The 18,847-nt window shown below is 32.9% G+C and overlaps 3 protein-coding genes across 4 annotated transcripts; 1 reads left to right on the forward strand and 2 right to left on the reverse strand.

Annotated features, from left to right (window-relative positions):
* Positions 1–1,542: 1,542 nt before the first annotated feature.
* LOC123709110 (NADH dehydrogenase [ubiquinone] flavoprotein 1, mitochondrial) lies at positions 1,543–6,793 on the reverse strand. Its single transcript, XM_045660242.1, has 8 exons — positions 6,665–6,793; positions 6,321–6,536; positions 5,667–5,959; positions 5,040–5,270; positions 3,199–3,431; positions 2,503–2,706; positions 2,083–2,150; positions 1,543–1,928 (listed from the first exon to the last, which is right to left on the reverse strand). Exons 1-8 carry the CDS (start codon positions 6,711–6,713, stop codon positions 1,789–1,791), a joined length of 1,434 nt encoding a protein of 477 aa, XP_045516198.1. The 5' UTR covers positions 6,714–6,793; the 3' UTR covers positions 1,543–1,788.
* Positions 6,794–6,912: 119 nt separating this feature from the next.
* LOC123709111 (beta-lactamase-like protein 2 homolog) lies at positions 6,913–9,054 on the forward strand. The gene is made up of 4 exons (XM_045660243.1): positions 6,913–7,183; positions 7,263–7,423; positions 7,628–7,950; positions 8,427–9,054. Exons 1-4 carry the CDS (start codon positions 7,062–7,064, stop codon positions 8,697–8,699), a joined length of 879 nt encoding a protein of 292 aa, XP_045516199.1. The 5' UTR covers positions 6,913–7,061; the 3' UTR covers positions 8,700–9,054.
* On the reverse strand, positions 9,052–18,362 carry LOC123709109 (mRNA-capping enzyme). 2 transcript variants are annotated; one of them, XM_045660240.1, is made up of 12 exons: positions 17,900–18,362; positions 17,511–17,647; positions 16,527–16,694; positions 16,016–16,119; positions 15,429–15,516; positions 14,261–14,500; positions 13,539–13,671; positions 12,350–12,495; positions 11,585–11,750; positions 11,412–11,512; positions 10,886–11,076; positions 9,052–9,787 (listed from the first exon to the last, which is right to left on the reverse strand). In XM_045660240.1, exons 1-12 carry the CDS (start codon positions 18,083–18,085, stop codon positions 9,684–9,686), a joined length of 1,764 nt encoding a protein of 587 aa, XP_045516196.1. In that variant the 5' UTR covers positions 18,086–18,362; the 3' UTR covers positions 9,052–9,683. The 2 variants fall into 2 exon arrangements, with proteins under 2 accessions (XP_045516196.1, XP_045516197.1); XM_045660241.1 differs by having other exon boundaries at positions 18,200–18,361.
* Positions 18,363–18,847: the final 485 nt, after the last annotated feature.

Genomic DNA, 18,847 nt, shown 5'->3' on the forward strand with positions numbered 1-18,847 from the left:
GGCTAAATAAACCAATTTAACACTTTAAAACTTGGATCAATAAGTGGTTGAAACAAAATACAGACTTTACTAAATATTCGTCAAAAATATAATTAATAGGTTTCTACAATCTAGATAAGTGTAACTAAATGTATCTTAAGGAAATAAAAGCTTAATTTTTATTATCATTTGCTGATAATTGATATCAGAGGAATAAAAATTAGAACGTCATACTAACGAAGACAACATGATATCGTAATGTTACAAGTAAAAGAATCAAACAAATTATGAATATTAATAATGAATGAAACAACCAAAAAAATAGGTTCTTCATGAAGCGTGGTTATTGCTATATAATGATGCGACATATTTATATTTTTTCTGCCGCGGATTATATTGAGTTATCAGAATTGGTAACTTCCAAGAGGGCAAAAAGAGATCCTGACATAAGACAGCCTCTATGGCTTGACCAAGGGGCGACGTTGTTGACGCTATTATTAAGGTATAAGGTCGCAAAACTCCAAAAAAGTACATTGTTTCTTCCCATTTTTTGTCATCGTTTCTTGAAGTAGGGCGAATGGAAAAAATAAATGGTGGAGTTGAGTAGTTTATGTATCCATTTTGAAAGATCGATAGACGATTTAAATAACTTCGCTCGATAGAAAAAAAATCCAAACAGCCAATTTTTTACACTTTGAATTCATTTTATGCCGAAAAAGTATATAGAACATGACTTTGAAATTTACACGATATATTTTATCGCAAGCCAAGTAATCCATTTCAGAAAGAAAAAAATGATAAAATTACATTAATTTAATGTTTTACATAACTAATTGTTATTACGGGCCAGCGCTCCAGCTCTCCATTGCGTACCGCAATCCACCCCGTAAAACTGACACAGCCATTCGTGCTGGAATAAGGCCTTAAGTGAGTAAACGTTGACTGAAATATGTTTAAACGTTGTATGATTCAATATGGTCAACCATTTCATGAAATCATATCAATCCCGTGAATTCCAGGTTACAGATATAGGTTAGTTGTGTCCTTTATTAGGCTTGGAGGAAAAATATTTTCCTCTTAACACACCGTTATTAATGTTCATAGGGAACAGGAAACAAAGAACTGTTAAAATAATATAATAAAACGAGTGCTGGATTGCACCGTAGATTGTCAACTTTTATTAGTCTTTCGATTCAAGTGTGTGTAAGTAGTTTGCCCCCTTTCCTGGGGCAGCAGAAACTAATGTGAGAAGTGGACTCATCATATTCCCAGGAAATAAATCCTTTTCTTGACTTCATCAAATAGTCCGTGATCCACATTGTTCATAAAAAAATCGCAGTTGCAGTTTAAATATTAATATTCTTAGTAAGATTTTAGATGCGGATGTATTATTACTTACAGGATCCGGTTCATAAACATTTAGTCGTTAATTTTTTCTCTTCATATTGTACAATAGGTAAAAAAATATATTTCTAATATGACTCAATGTTAGCTTTAAATGACTACTTTATTCAGCCGCAGGCTACATACATCAAATTCGTAAGAAAAAATAAAAATCACTTGTACTAAACGATTTTTAATATCACAATACTTGGGAAATAAAGTCAATATTTATATTTACATTCTTCCATAATTTTTGAAGCAACAGTAAATTAATAAAAAGGTTTTTGTTTGAGATATTATAATCATTTAACTACACGGAGGTGTAAAACATAACCTCTTAACGTATATTTATTTCCGCGCCATCTATTGGTATTCCTATGACTTGAATTGTCGAACATCCAACGGCTGTACTAGATGGCGCCATCACTAGTAAAGACGTTCGGCTTTGCTTGGTCCGTGGGTCATGGCGTATGTCTGCATGCGTCTTTCCAATTCCGGTCTAAAATGCCTAATCAGGCCTTGGACGGGCCACGCTGCACCGTCTCCGAGAGCACAAATTGTATGACCTACACAAAAAATTTACTACCTGAATACAGTTTTAATAGCATATTGCAATACAGTGTAGTCTAGGCTCGTAATTTGAATCATATCAAATATTTTCTCGAGAGCTATCAAGTGAATATCAAACCCAAACAAAAGTTTAATATTTGAGAAATTTACCTTCAATTTGTTTGGAGATCTCCCACAGCATATCAATCTCTTTAGGTGAAGCATTACCTTCGACGAATCTGTAAAATGTAGATTATACATTTACTTTTAAGAATATTTATTTACATACTGTTTCAAACATTATTTTTACTTACGAATTTTATAAAGATTAAAGAAACAATTTTAGATTGTTTTACATGAACCGTACCATCACGGCTTAAAACATTCCAATGTGTTATATTATGTACATTTGAATGTTATTTGTAAGGAATGCAATAAAAAAAAAACAGTTTAAATATTTGGCTTGTTAAGATCTGAGCTAGAGATTTTACAATATAAAATCAATATTTCAGTAATATAAAGTTTATAGTATTACCTTACCTTATCTTACCTGCTACAGTCAAGAGATCATACGAAAGAAAAAGGTCTCACCTGTATATCATTTTGTTCATCCAAGAGACACCTTCACGACAAGGTGTACATTGACCACAAGACTCATGTTTGTAAAACATAATCAGACGAGCGATGGCCTTTACAATGTCTGTAGATTTGTCCATTACAATGATAGCAGCAGTACCAAGCGAAGTTTGAGCAGCCACCAAACCATCAAAGTCCATTAAGACAGTTTCACAGACACTGGAATTTTAATGAATTAACTAAAATATATATTTGTATTTAAATACATTTTTTTTAATTATTTAAAAACGCTGTTATATTAGTAATTTAATTAATTTTGTGCCTAATTCTTATAGCCACAATGGTAAACATAATAATGAAGTAGGCTTATCTTGGTATGAACTATTATGCCTAATCACAGTTCATTACGGCATGGCATATTCTTTGGATGCTTAACAGTAGGAGGAGTTTGTTAATTATATACAATAATGGCAATCATAATTTTTATTTATTATCTAAAAGTTAGAACTGCACAACTGCTTTGTTTTTTCAATTTCAATTACATATTTATAGTAATAATGTAAAAAAATATATAATTATATGATTGACTTTTCATAACCTATTCTGAACATATAAACCCATTTCTGTTCTAAAGAGAATATTATAATGTTGTTATATAACATATTAATTCATTTAAATTAATTTTGACAAGATTATGCTAATTAAACTTACTGTTTAGGTATAAGCGGAGTGGAAGAACCTCCTGGAATGATAGCCAGAAGATTATCCCATCCACCACAGACACCACCAGCGTGACGCTCAATCAGCTCCTTCAATGGGATACTCATCTCTTCTTCAACAGTGCAGGGAGTGTTGACATGACCAGAGATGTTAAATAGTTTGGTTCCTGAGTTTCGGGTGCGGCCAAAGGAGGCAAACCACTTGCCACCACGACGACAAATTGTCTGTAATAGGGAATATCCATGAAGTAATCTTATTTTTAATAAACCAGGGGGCAAATGGGCAGGAGGCTCACCTGATGTTAAGTGATACCGCCGCCCATGGACACTCTCAATGCCAGAGGGCTCGCGAGTGCGTTGCCGGCTTTTTTAGAATTTGTACGCTCTTTTCTTGAAGGACCCTAATTCGAATTGGTTCGGAAATACTTCAGTAGGCAGCTGGTTCCACATAGCGGTGGTGCGTGGCAAAAATTGCCTTGAAAAACGCTCAGTCGTGGAACGTCGGACGTCGAGGTGATACGGATGGAATTTTGTATTCTGCCTCGACGTCCGATGACGAAACTCAGCTGCAGGTATCTGAACAACTCCTCTGAACACTCCATGGTAAATGCGGTAGAAGATGCATAGTGACCCCACATCTCTACGCAACGCCAAAGGATCGAGCCGCTCGGAGAGGGATTGGTCATCGAAGATTCGAACCGCTCTTCGTTGAATACGGTCAAGTGGAAGGTGGTACTGGGGAGGTAAGAACAGTATTCCATGTCGGGCCATATTTGCGCTTTATAAAGTTGCAAGGGGTGGTCCGGAGTGAAGTACCGTCTCGCCTTGCGGAGCACGCCAAGCTTTTTGAAGGCTAATTTAGCCTTTCCCTCCAACTGAACGTCGTTTGATATGTCAACGCCAAGTATTCCGATGCTGGCTGTGGCATCAAGATGAGTGTTTTCGAAAAGAGGAGTAGCGACAAAGGTTGTTTTTTTTTCGCGGAAAACGCGCAAACTTGTGTCTTCTTGGGGTTAAATTGTACTAGGTTTAGTCTACTCAGTCCGAGACTCCACGTAGTAGAGTTTCGACTTCAGACACAAGTTTGTTCCGGTACTCATCGACAGCTGCCCAAAAAATACCTGCCCGGCCAGTGTAAAGAGTATCCCCAGTGCTGTCGTCCGCATAGCAATGAATGTTGCTAAGTTGCAACATGTCATTGATATGCAGAAGAAACAGGGTCGGGGATAGAACACAGCTTTGTGGGACCCCAGCATTCACGGGTTTAGGGTCAGAGCATGCTCCGTCGACGACGACCTTGATGGATCGATCGGCCAGAAAGCCGGAGATCCAATTGCATAATTTATCGGGAAGCCCGTAGGCTAGAAGCTACAAGAGCAGAACTTTGTGCCACATCCGATCGAAGGCTTTCGCTATGTCCAAACTAACCGCTAGCGCCTTCCCCTTGGACTCAATTGCCTCTGCCCATCTATGTGGAAAGCATACAAAGTCACCAGCCGAACGACCACGACGAAATCCGTACTGATAATCGCTAATCAGCTGGTGGCCCTCTAGATCAAGAGCCGGGCATTAATAATGGATTCCATTAGTTTGGAGAACAAGGAGGTTATAGCTATTGGGCGATAGTTCGACGGATCAGAGCGATCGCCTTTTTATTAAAAGTAAATTTAAATTAATAATTTTCTCAAATATTTTTTCAATCTATATGTGTGACATACAACTCAAAGTCAAATCATATAAGGTTTTTAAGAGTAACTTTATACCTTGTCAACAACAAATACAAGGAAAGGTGATAAGTTATTTAAAATTATTGTTTTAAATACAAATACTCACTGGAGAGACAGCAATTGTCTCCACATTATTAACTGTTGTTGGACAACCAAACAGTCCAACATCAGCTGGGAATGGGGGCTTCAACCTTGGCTTGCCTTGCTTTCCTTCAATTGATTCAATGAGAGCTGTTTCTTCACCACAGATGTAGGCCCCCGCACCTCGGTGAACAAATACATCAAAGTCATAGCCAGAGCCACAAGAATTCTTTCCAATTAAGCCAGCCTGGTAAGCCTGGAATAAGAGAAATAGAAATAGGAATTTCAATTTAAGTATAAAGTTCTGCAGAAAATGTATATTGGCCCTCAACAGTAAAACAAAACTAGCCCCTGCTGGTTCAGAAATTAACAATGAAATAAATTTTTCTACATCAAAAGTACATTACTATAAATTGTGAATATTATCAAATTATGGATAAAACTATTAAAAATATATCTTAAATTTTTACATATTTTCATTATAAACTTAATAACTATCCACAAAAAAGGAGAAAGTAATACAAAATAGGTTTTAAAACATACACCATATTTTACAGTATTATGACACTTTAACAAAAAAAACAGGCTCAATAAAAATATAAACAGTATAACATATAAATATAATATAAACAAGACTGATATTAAGACATACCTCAGCAATGGCTACTTGCAAATTACTGGCCTCATTATAAAACTCTCCTCTTATGTAAATATAAGCTGCCTGAGCACCCATTGCTCGACCAGCAATCAAACAGCCTTCTATTAACTTGTGTGGGTCATGACGCATGATCTCTCTATCCTTGCATGTACCAGGTTCTCCTTCATCTGCATTCACAACTAAGTATTTGGGTCGGCCATCAGAAGGCTTATTCATGAATGACCATTTCATCCCAGTTGGAAATCCAGCCCCTCCACGCCCACGGAGGCCAGATGTTTTTAGTTCATCTGAAAGTTTTAATATAATTTTTAATACTGCATTAAATTAGTATTTGTTATGACGAAAACATGATTGTTGCATACATACCTTTGTAGTTTCATACCATAGCTAGTGTTACCTTCTTTTCAAAATATTGCATAATATAATTCAATTGTATAATAAAAATTAACCTATTCTTATTATTATATTTTTTGTATATCCTATATACTTTATTTACAAATATAAGATAGTAAAATGTGTTAACAATAGAAAACATAAAATCTTAATACTGTTTAAATATTTATACAGGAAAAGCATAGGAATAATTTAATGCATGTCCAGTGCAATAATAATGATAATCTGACCAATTATTGAACAAGCAATACTTACTAACGATCCAGTCGGTTCCTTTTTCCAAAATATTCTTTGTCATGTACCAATCTCCTCGAGCTAAAGCTCCTTTTAATCTCCAGTCATGTCTTCCATAAAGGTTTGTGAAAACTCTGTCTGCATCAGCCAAGGGTCCATATTTCGTTTTCCCCTGACTTTCAGTCTGCTGGAAACGGACTGAACCACTGGTAATACTCACCAGAGGCCCTGCAATACCTGAACACGTCAAAATTATGTAAGTCACAAGTGCGCACAACAAAGCACAACAAGTTTTCTGAATATGCTTAAAACTAAAAACAGCTTTTTTTACTGTAGTTTATATAATTTGATCCTAATCAAATCACCTAGGTGCGATTTTGTTCCCTGAACAATCCTCGCCAATGCTCCAGCCATTTTTCAGTTTTCTTGGATCATAAACTACTGACAGATTGAATGAAGTAAGGGACAGTTTATTTTCATCGTTGTAATAAGGTCACAGATAGCGATAGTTTAATACAGATTGCCTGCAGATCTGCAAACTTTCTAATCTGTGATCAAAGTTCGAATTGGAGGATCACTAGTAGTCTGTCACCTCCCTAAATCAAATTTAAATAAAAACAATATTATCAATGGATTTTAATATTGTCAGTTTTTTTATTATTATCATCTTTAATCTTTTTATACGTGATAAGGACAGAGTAATAAAAATATATGAAACATAATTTCTTTGATACATAAATTTGTTTTGATCAAATTAATATAATGGCAGCTGTTATTCCAACAGTTACTAAATTATCAAGTAGAATCATAAGAATTCTGGGCTGCAACCCAGGACCAATGACGCTTCAAGGAACTAATACATACTTAATTGGAACTGGAAAAAAGTAAGTATTCAAGTATAAAATAAAAAACAAATAATATAACTACATATTAGCTTGTTGATACAGACTTGTACTTTTGTAGTCGTATACTTTTGGACACTGGTGATAAAGACATAACAGAATATCAGAAACATTTATCTGAAGTAGTAGGTTCAGAACAAGTAAATATTGAACACATAGTGGTTACACACTGGCATCATGACCATATTGGAGGAGTTGAGAATATTTTTGGGACAATTGCAAGCAAGTATAATTTGTATTTCTAAAGTAGTATTACCATTGTACTGTTTCTTTCTTGTGAGCTTGTAACAGATTCCACAAATTTTGCAAGGAAATTTAAACAAAGGTAAAAAAAATAAAACTAGCAACTTTTCACCCTGGAATATATTTTAAAACATGCCTGTAAATATTTTAAATTATTATCATGTTTATATGTTTTTGAACCAGAACAACCCAAAGTTTGGAAACACAAAAGAGATTCAGATGATGCACATGACACAAACCCGTTACCAAGTCCTTTTAACTGGCTTTATGATGGACAAGAGCTGACAGTTGAAGGAGCAACTCTTAAGGTTCATCACACACCTGGGCATACAACTGATCATGTTGTTTTGACTTTACAAGAGGAAAATATTTTATTTAGTGGGGACTGTATTCTTGGAGAGGGCACTGCTGTTTTTGAAGACCTTTATACCTACATGAAAAGCTTAAATAGAATATTAGAATTGAATCCCAGTGTTATTTATCCTGGACATGGAAATATTGTTGATGTAAGGTTTTGTTTTATTTAACTGAATTAAGCTGTAAGCTTAATAATTATGGACTTTCTGTATATGTGCACATTTAAAACTTGCTCCTATAAATGGTAAGAAAAAATTGTGGGGATACCAGCATACCTTAGACACAAAAAGTTAATGGCATGTGGCAGGCACAGAAGGCTGATCATCATCTACATGCATATTGAGGAAAAACAAAGATCATGAAACAGATATACAAACCTCATAGGTTGCAGTGCCACTGGTTTTATTTATAGTTTTTTTTATCAGTGTTAAGCTGAATCCTTTGCAATCCAACGGAACTGTTATTACATTAGCCTACTTCCTTAGAATACAAATAATAATGTATGAGACAGTGTAATGTGATACTGAGCTATTGGTTATCCTTTATATTGCTTCTATCATATTCATTAGCTATATGGATAAATTTTTACTTCATTTATAGTTTCTTTTTATACTTCTCTTTTTAGGACCCAATTGAAAAAATTAAATACTACATAGCACATCGAACTCAAAGGGAAGAACAAATTTTGGAAGCTCTTAGGAACAACTCTGATAAACAATTAAATGAAATGGATTTAGTTAAGATCATCTATAAAGAAACACCAGAGCATTTATGGCCAGCAGCTGCATATAATGTTAATCATCATTTGACAAAATTGGCCAAAGAGAAAATAATAAAATGTCTAGATATAGACGGGGAAAATAAATGGCAGATAGCTATGACACAAAGCAGTTTATAGTCATATATTTAGTCAAATTCAGAGGATTTTTATTTAGTAGTAGTTTATTTTCCTATATTTTCTAGTAATTAAGGGGGATTTATTAGGTACCATATTTACATATTTTCAACCTAATTGTGTTATAAATTATTTCAAATATGAATTCAACACTTTTCTTCAGGTATACTCATCAAAACTATATTTATTTATTTATACTGTTTGCGGAATATACATGCCTACCATTATTGAGTTTCCATAACCTCTATGGATAATTTTCAGAGGAACCATTTTACAGATGGGATTTTGGGTTTTGCCAGCAAATTTTATTATATTATTATGAAAATCTGTTTCAAAATAAAGGAATAAAAGCATAATATTTGTGAACATTTATTTCAGTTTGATCCATTATAATTACTAATACTATAACAACAAATCAGTTACATATAGCTATATGTTACAGAAACCCTGACAAATATTATATCTATTACAAAAAAGAACTTGATTTGCCAGCTTGTGTTAGCAATGTAGCCTTGGGCAAATATTTTAAGGTAAAAATGCCAGTTTAGTTATTATTTATGTTTTGTATTAAGGTCACAGTATAAGTTCACAGAGTTTTTGTAACATATTTATTAACAAAAAAATCTGTTATTTTTAGATATGAGTATTTCCAAATCAACATCAGATCTACATGCCATATTTAACCAACAATTATAGCTGTCTTTTTGTACTAATGTACTGGGGTATAGCCATCTTTATGCTATAAAGTTATAACATCTTAAATTTACCTGTGAAATCTATACTAAGAAAATTTTGTTTGATTGAACGCACTCATCTCGGGATCTACTACTTTATGTAATATTGTACGTGCAATGATGATATTCTGGACACGTGCGTGACTGATTTTTGTTACATAGTTTTGCTTATAACTTTATAGTATTAAAAAAATAAAGTTTAAAACATGTTTAAATGAAATAGGCATATCTGAATTTTCATAGTCGAATCTTTTCATCGCCTTGGTGGAGGCATCTGTGATGCTTTTTTATATCTCTTATTTATGCAATACAGTAAATAATCCTTTGTAACTGGATTTTCGATACTCTCAAAGACAGCTGAAAAAAATTAGGCGTAATTTTGCATGAATACTTTATTATATTAATTTGTTTGTATAATACAAAACTCGCTAGTATAAGATATATTTAACACAACATAAGTTTTATATATGTAAAGAAATAATTATATTTATTAGATTAGATTCTTTAGATTACTAATTATCTATTGTGTGTTAACAGATGTTTCATTTAATTTTGTTTGTTAGTCTATGGCAAAGACGCGAGTTTTTTGCCTATGTAAATGGTAGTCGTATTAATTTGAATACGTGTTTTTTATTAGTACATTTTGGATTGATTATATGATTATAAAAGAAATAGGATAAAAGTGACGTTTAAGTATTATATATAATATAACTATTTGATCAAAACAACATTCACATTTCTTTATGAGTACAATAAATTATTCATTATTGAGTAACTAAGCTATTTACAGATAGCTCAAAAAAAATATTACGTCGAATCAGTTGAGGTTGTCGTAAAAACAATTAATTTGTCAACGTGTAATTATAATCGTTGTTAAAATCAGTTATGCCGATTTACGAGTGATATTTTTAAATACTATTTTATTTATGCCCTCACACATCTCAAGGAGTATAATTAGATACTTATGAACCTATGTTATAGAAAGGATGTACATGTGTGAAAATAACATGAGAATTATAATAAACAATAAATTATTTCTATGTAACCAATTATATTCTATACATAAAATAAAGTCAGATTAGCTATACTACTTATAACTCAAGAACAGTTAAGCATATTATGGTAATCTTTTTATTTGGATCGATACGATACGAAAACAAGAAGATTGGAAAGTTCACGTTACAAAAACTTCAATTGACATATGCCTTGTTTTAACGTCATAGACATGAATTACTTATAGATATTAGCTTCATAGACAATTTTTTTTCGCTCAATCTATGAAAACAAAATAGAATCGTAATGTAAGCGCACCCGAACTTTCCTTTGCCTTTGCATTAGGGATTAATTATTAATATCATCATCATTTGTCCATACAATGTTTGTATTATAGAAGATTGGAAAACATCAGAACATTTTGAAAATCATTTAATAATAAATATATGATATAAAACTTACCATTCGCCGTTTTGAAACTATTAGGATAGCTTTTATCTGTTCGCTCGCGCATAAACACCCAATTGTTGTCCTCAAAGCGACATTCAATGATTTTATTATTAAGGTTTTTTATTTCCTTTGTCACTTTTATAGTACCCACTGGATTGTCATTCTGACCAACCAATAGTTGTCCCACTTTTTCTTTTAGCATTCTGCAATACATTATATTTACCTGTAGCCTCTTATGAAAAGTGTACACTCAAATAAAATTTAACATAATAAATAAACATTCTGAATGTTTATTTCAAATTCAACACAATTTTTTCTAATATATTGAAAAAATACAGACTAGTACCCACTGATTATAAAACTTGACCTTTACATCTCTTATACACATTGCTATGGCCCACAAAGCATTAAATGCCCTAGACGTGCCAGTCACGTTTATAGTCCGGTTATGGTACGATACGGTATTGCGGGTAGATTTAGTTTTTATAAATATGAGGGTATGTCTATCGCAAAAATATGAAATAAAAAATAAAAATACCCTATTTTTTCTTGGGTCACAATATTGAGCCTAAAGTCGATACTGTTCATGTTGCTTGGTTTCCATTTTAAGACGTTTTTGCACGCACCAGGTATGTATGGCTGCAATTAAACTTAAATTCATACTCGATTGACATAAATTTTGTAATAATGATAGATGTGAAGTAAACGAACATCGAGAGACGGTTGGAAGATAAGACCATCAGGCTCATGGTGCAATGTACTGGCGAATTTGTCTGTAAGAAGTCTCTCAGCCAATGAGACATCCCAAAAATCCTTTTTAACAACCCGAAATGGTTCAGCGTTCTTATCAATAAGACCCTCGCTGATGGCACGGTTTCTGAAATGTAATTTTATAGTTGAGAATTGTTGATGAAGTTATAGGCAAAGCGGCTTCCCATTAAGAATTTTTCTACAAAACAAATAAGCACCATGTTGTTCTTGACTTCTACACCGGGACTGTACCACAAAACCCCTATGCCCCGTTTAGTATTCTATACTAAATGGCGCGGTTAGTTTGTTGCAGAGCTAAATTAGCTTTTTTTGTTAAGTTGACAACATTATTACGTCATTATAGTTCGACTATAATCTTCGATAAAACTTTTGGTGGATAAATGAATACATTGCTACGCGTCATCACGATAGCACAAAACAGGTACGTTAACTTTTTTTTTGTTTCGTGAGGCAAACCCCCAGGCGGCTGGCAAGTACCTTCTGGCAATGTGTCACGAATAAAATGAGCATTGCCGGCCTGTTAAGAATTGGTACGATCTTTTCGCGAAGGAGTGGATTTAATAAGTTCATACCATAGTATTGTCTTTTGTTAACATAGCTTTTACACAAAGAAAACATTCGTTAAAACTTCATTACGTTTAAAAAGTGTTTTCTTAAGTTCATACCAATTTATATCTCCCTTATTGTAGATCTTATTCAACGTACCTGGGATTTATAATTTCGTTTGTAATGCAGTCCAATCTCACTGGGAAAAATGGTTCTTTACCAACATTTTGATTTTCAAACCTTATAATATCATAGCAAAGGTATCTAAAAATCGTTTTGTCATCAACTTTGTCAATTACCATTTCCTGAAAAAAAAATGTGTGAGTCACAATGCCATATTAGTTTTTACAAAGAGGCGGCGGCGAAACTACTTTAAGTAACTACCGCAATAGGCCGAATCCTAACATTTGGGACTACGATCGAAAGATTGTCCGGTTCTGTATAAAAAATGTTATCCAAATTATTTAGTAAAAAAACTGAAAATCTTTGACATTCACATATTGGTGAAGTATTCGGTCGTGAGCTCGAAATAAAAAACATTTTTCTGACACGCTATTGATTTTTGGGTCTAAATCATGCCGCTTTCCTCACGATGTTTACCTTCACAGGTTTACAATCACACCTATGTTAGGCGCTAAAAAGTGCTGGTAAAAGTGATCAGCTGGCCTTGGGGTACGATCAGAGAGTTGAAAGTCGCATGTTCAAGACACAATGCTCTTTTATAACTTCCACCACAAACATAATACAATAGTATAAATTGGAGTAAATCTGCTTACGTAATACCTGAACGGCCCCTATGTACAAACAGTATAAACGATTTTAAAACAAATGGTGACTTTCACCAGTATAATACTCGAAACATAACTAATCTAAGCTAACGACCAACCAGGCTTCAGAAGATAAACCACTCCTTGTATGGAAATTTTAATAGTTTTGACGATTACTTAAAGGAACCTAATCCTTGGGATTATGACTGGAAAACCTGGAAACTTGGCGATTAAAAAGAGTGCTTCTTGACCCGCTCTACGCCCGTGACTTGCGAACTGGTAGTAAATATAAATTTACAGTCAATTTAACATCTTTTCTGTTGACGTTCATAAGTGTACTTGGTAACCTATATTAATAAAATTATTTTCAGTTTGAGTTAAGGAATTACTATAAGAAGCTTCTCAACAGGAGTTGAGAACAGAGTTTTATACACTTATTTATCTAATAAATCACAGATAAGCAAACATTGTAATATGTCATAAAGTATAGCACACGCAATTCGCGACTCCCATAAAAAAAGCCGGATTAATGATACAAATTTCATATCGACGATACGAAATTAAAATATGACGTAACTCACCCCGTCGAGTAAAGTGTCGCGTAGATGCCTGTTAGCTTTGTTGTGAGGAAATCTTAAGCCATGAACTTGAAACACACAGTTATCTCTATCAATCATATACACTTGATTTTCATTTTCTATTAACATCATAAAGCTGGAAATGTATGTATGTGATGATAAAGTTTCCATTATACTTTTTTATGGTCTTAATAAATCAGAAATGAAGGATTGCAAGAAAAGTTTTTTTTTATGTAACAGGAGGCAAACTGGCAGGAGGCTCATCTGATGTTGAGTGATACCGCCGCCCACGGACACTGACATTGCCAGAGGCCTCGCAAGTTCGTTGCCGGCCTTTCAAGAATTGATACGCTCTTTTCTTGAAGAACCCTAAGTCACTCACTTTTACTCATAACGTACATTTATATATAAGTATGGTAACCGCATATCAAAAATGTATTGAATGTTGCCAACTCCAAAAAAAACATCAAAACAATTTTTTCGTCGTGAAACAATGCATTAATTTAAGTAAGATTTCAAGTATTGCACTCGTAAACGGTATGATTTACCGTTACATGTTTGATCATTATTTTAAAGGAAATAAATTTTATTACACTAAAAATCGAAATCTGGTTACGAACCACAGTCTTCACTTAGTCTTCAATTTATATATCATATTCATAAAATATTAACTTTAGGTATACCGTATTCAATTTTATAATTTTTTGAAAAATAATAAAACTCACCGAACACCATCAGCCTTCCACGACACGCGGTAAGGTTTCTCCACCAATTTAGAAATATTCTTCAAATTCATAGACACAGGCTGTGATCCTGGGAAGCCTGAACCGCTCCATTTGCAGAATTGTTGGGCCTTTTCCTGGATTTCTCTTAGACGTGGTTGGGAATCAAACGGATCCACTCCGTGTACTCCAGGCATGAATTCACTCTTTTTGATTTTAGCCTCTTTTCGACGCTTTTTCGACCTAATATGTAAATAACATTAATTATAGTTGCCAATATAGCCTAGAGGCTAGAATATGAATCCTGCCGTTACAGGTTCTTTTTCTGGATGTCCACCACTAGATTTTCCTATATGTTACACCTTGAAACCAGCGAAATAAAGCCTCCATAGATTGACAATGTTTCAAACACAGAACCTAAACACATAGAGTAGTGTTTCTACATAGGGGGCTTAGCCCTTCAGGGCAAATTAATTGTTGGTGGGCGGAATTATTCGAAAATTAAAATTATTTGGAATTTGAACTTTAGTGTTTCATTATGTTTTCAAAATTTACTAACTGTGTTTCATAAACAATTTTCTAGTCATTTCTTCCTAAAACCTATCGTTTAAGTTACTGCAGTGAGCAATTCATTTTTTTTAAAGGCTTAAGTAGCGCATGACACAAAATAGGTGTGACCTACAGCATAAAAACAATAATAGTCAAAGACACAGATACAAAAACCGGAGTCTGAGACCACGTTGCTGTAGCTGTAGCATTTATGTTACATATGTATTTTAAATAAGGGGCCCTTCAAGTATAACGCAACCACTGTAGGGGGGAGGGTTCATTCTCTTATTTGGTGATTACGTCAGCATTAATAATTTACTGTTTTCACATATAACCCACACATTGTCTAAAAGCATTTTCAGGGGTTCCTACAAAAATTAATACATATATGTACTATTATTTTTGTAAGTTTTGCTTACTTTTCCTGATAAGAGAGGGGAGGGATAAATAGCATTAAATCTGCATACATAATACTTGTTCTCCTTTGGCATCTCTATACTAATGTTCTATTGTGCAAAATATTATTGTACTAAAGTATTCAAATGATTACAGAGTGTTAAAATGATATAGCACTTATTTAAAATTAGTGTCTTCCACATATTAGTTAGAAGTTAAAACTCACTTTGGTGGACCATACAGCTTTGGTTCTGGTGCTTGTGAGGAGCTGGGAGCATTATCATTATCATCATCATCATAATCTATTTCTTCTTCTACAAACAAAAAGTTTAGTACATAAGTTGATTCAAAGTAAATTACTTTATTAAATACAATTGTAATTATTTAATATTTTTGTTGGTATTATTTGCAATACAAAATAAAAATTATCAATGTCTATCCTAGAAAATTATGCTACATAACCAACTTCAAAAAGGGAGGTTATCAGTCTGACCTATAAATCATATTGATGAGATATTGTTTTTCTACCATGATTATTTAGACTTGAGGTTTAGTAAGTGTATTCAAAAACTAATATTCGCATTGATCCTATCATATTACATTTGATTTGAATCAGGTATATGCCAACATATGTTTCCAGTTTTATCATAATAAGTTCATTAGCATTTCAGATCTGGGCATCCCTGGACAACTCACATATCTACAATATGGGTATTTAATTTATTTGAATTGAATTAAATTTTTCTAAATTACTTTTTGTAGATTTACTGTTCATACCAGCCAATAAACATTACAGCTAATAAATAAACTAACCGATGCACCAGTCTGGCCGTTCTGGAGCTCCCATAGGGTCAGCATCACTATCATATCGTCTAAATAGCTCATTTATATAATCTTGTTTATATATTCCTGGTTGTCTGTGAAGCATGTTTTAATTATATTATAATCCATACACAAATAGAAAACCACTTTACAACACTTAATATCACTTAGTAACTTAAAAATTTTAAAGTTTTTAAATCACGGTTGCATAATTGACAAGAAGAACTGGCAATAAATCCTGCAGCACTGTTTTTAATCTTAAACTTTTTGTTTTACAAGATGTTTTTAAGGAGCTATCACTCATAGACATCAAATAGTATTTGAAAGCCTTAAGAACTTTGAAACTAGGGAACTGCAAACCTGATCTTGCTAGGGGTCACTGTTTTAGCAGGCCAAAATCAGATTCTTAAGACACTGGAATTGCTTTAGTGAAGAAAGAATAAGTTAAACATGGTGATTTGGCTTTATATAGTATAATAATATTACAAAATTATTGACTGACCTTTTTCTACAAAATTCTATAATCGATGCATCAACACTTGAATCAAATTTCTCTACCATATAGGAAACTATCAGAAACCCAGTTCTGTTAAACCCATGTGTACAATGTACACCAATAACGGCAAGTGGATTTTGGGAAATAAATTCAGAAACAACATCTATAAACTTCCTGAAAATAAATATTACTATTAGGCAATGTCTATTTTCACTAGAATATGATTTATATTTATATAGAAAAAAAAGGAGCTATTTCTTCTAGGTTTTTTATGGAATATTTTATATGAACATAAAATATTAAATACATATACACAGTCAAAACCGTTTACGACAACATCATTTAGAAAAACATACCATTTATATTGATCTAAACCAAAGGTCCCAAGAGGTAAAAGCATTAGGTACTTAATAACAACATCATCCGCTGTTACAACTATTGGTTTTTACAATCAAATATCAGTAGTCCCTTCAATGTCGTAATAACAAATTTTGACTGTATACTAGATGTGACCCAGTGAACATTGCATCACCTACATATATTTGTGTCAAAACTTAATGAATTTTTAAAACTGAGTAAAGAGTCATCAAGCCTCATACTACAAGTACAGTATACAAATTTCTAAGGCCATCTAAAAATATATGTCAAACAAGTGACAATTTTTATTTCTAAAAATATGAAAAACAATGAGCTAAGAACAGTTTTTATTGCAAAATTGTTGTTTTAAGTAATTTTCTTTGATTGAATTTATATTTTCATCTTCACTAAACTGCTATCATAATAAACCAAATTGTGCCAGCCATTCTCAAGTTTTAACAAAACAAACAAACAGTATTTTAATATATATAGATGACTGCCTGAGATATTTATTTTAAAATAATACCATGTTAGTTTGATGTACAAAATGTAAACGAAAACTCTACAAAGTCCAAACTGTGTGTAGAACTGTATACCAATCAAAAAGTAAATATTAAGTATAAGAATAATAACCTTGTTTGCTTTTCAGATGGTGTTTCACCATGACCTCGACAAGCCATTTTAACATATTTACAATCCATCCTTTCAATTTCTCTTTTATCATAAAATCTAGAGGTGTTAGTGAGGTCAATCCAAAGACCTAGTTTCATCTGAAATTTAATAGAAGTATTAAGGTAAGGTTTTGATTTATGACAATCCATGATTACCAGGTTAAATAAGAGAAGATTTCAGAGTACAAATGAATATTCCTAACCTTAATAATGAGCAGCTATTAAATAACACCAAGAAATTAAACAATAGATATCTGTTGAAAACAGCAAAACACTTTGTGAGATAATAGTGATATTAAAAAGTACATAAGCATTAACTAGGGTTTTACAATGGAATTTCAGAATACATACCCTTAAACCTTTCATGTAATCAAAGAGCATTGATGGAGTGAAACGATTGTTTTCAGGAACTTTATCATTGAACTCCGAACCTAAAGGCGTTTTGAAAGCAAGAAACTTCTCAGCTATTATTTCAGAAGACTTGCGTGGACAATGCAACCATCTATTTGGCAAAGGACCCGGATCCCTATTACTCATTTTTACTTAATTGAGCTCCCTTGGTCCAGTTTTTATGACTTCGTAGCAAATTACTATTTCGTGGCGAACTTTAAAAAATCTACGCTATTTTACTTATAATTGCTTATTGCTTACTCTTAAACCCTATCACATTGGCGATAAGTTTTATTTATTTTGATAACTATTAATGATTTCCTTTATCCTTTCTTCTATGTACGATTTCGATTATAGCTTCACAATTTTTTTATTTAATGAATCGCAGTTCATCATGTTCACAGATCAAGTAGAAATAATATGTGAAAGAAAAACAGACGTAAAATCTAGTTCTGACTTAGTAAGACAATTTACTACAAGGCAGTGATGCCAACATCTACAGAATGTTCTCCCTAGGACCAACTTCACATACTTTAATGTATATCTATTAAAAACCTCTAATGTAGTAAAATATAATAGCTGTTGTATTACACAGGTGTATTTTACATACAAACATAGGTTAGTTAACATTATAATTACATTTATTATTGTATGATAATATTAATTATTAAAATGAAACTATTTTCATTTTATGCTTCTTTACTTTCTTCAAATTTAGTTTTTCTTCGAAAATAGTTTTTCATTTTTCCTAATTTTTTTTTTACTTTTCTAACCGTTGAGTAATTATTTTGATTTTGGAGTATCTTTTTGATATTCAAGTTAAAGACACGACTTAAGTTCGGTAGCTGTTGTTGAAGCTATGTGTCAACTGGTTTTAATCGTTTGAAACATGAAATTATAGTTAACATA

Source organism: Pieris brassicae, chromosome 4 (assembly GCF_905147105.1).
Source record: "Pieris brassicae chromosome 4, ilPieBrab1.1, whole genome shotgun sequence".
Taxonomy (NCBI): domain Eukaryota; kingdom Metazoa; phylum Arthropoda; class Insecta; order Lepidoptera; family Pieridae; genus Pieris; species Pieris brassicae.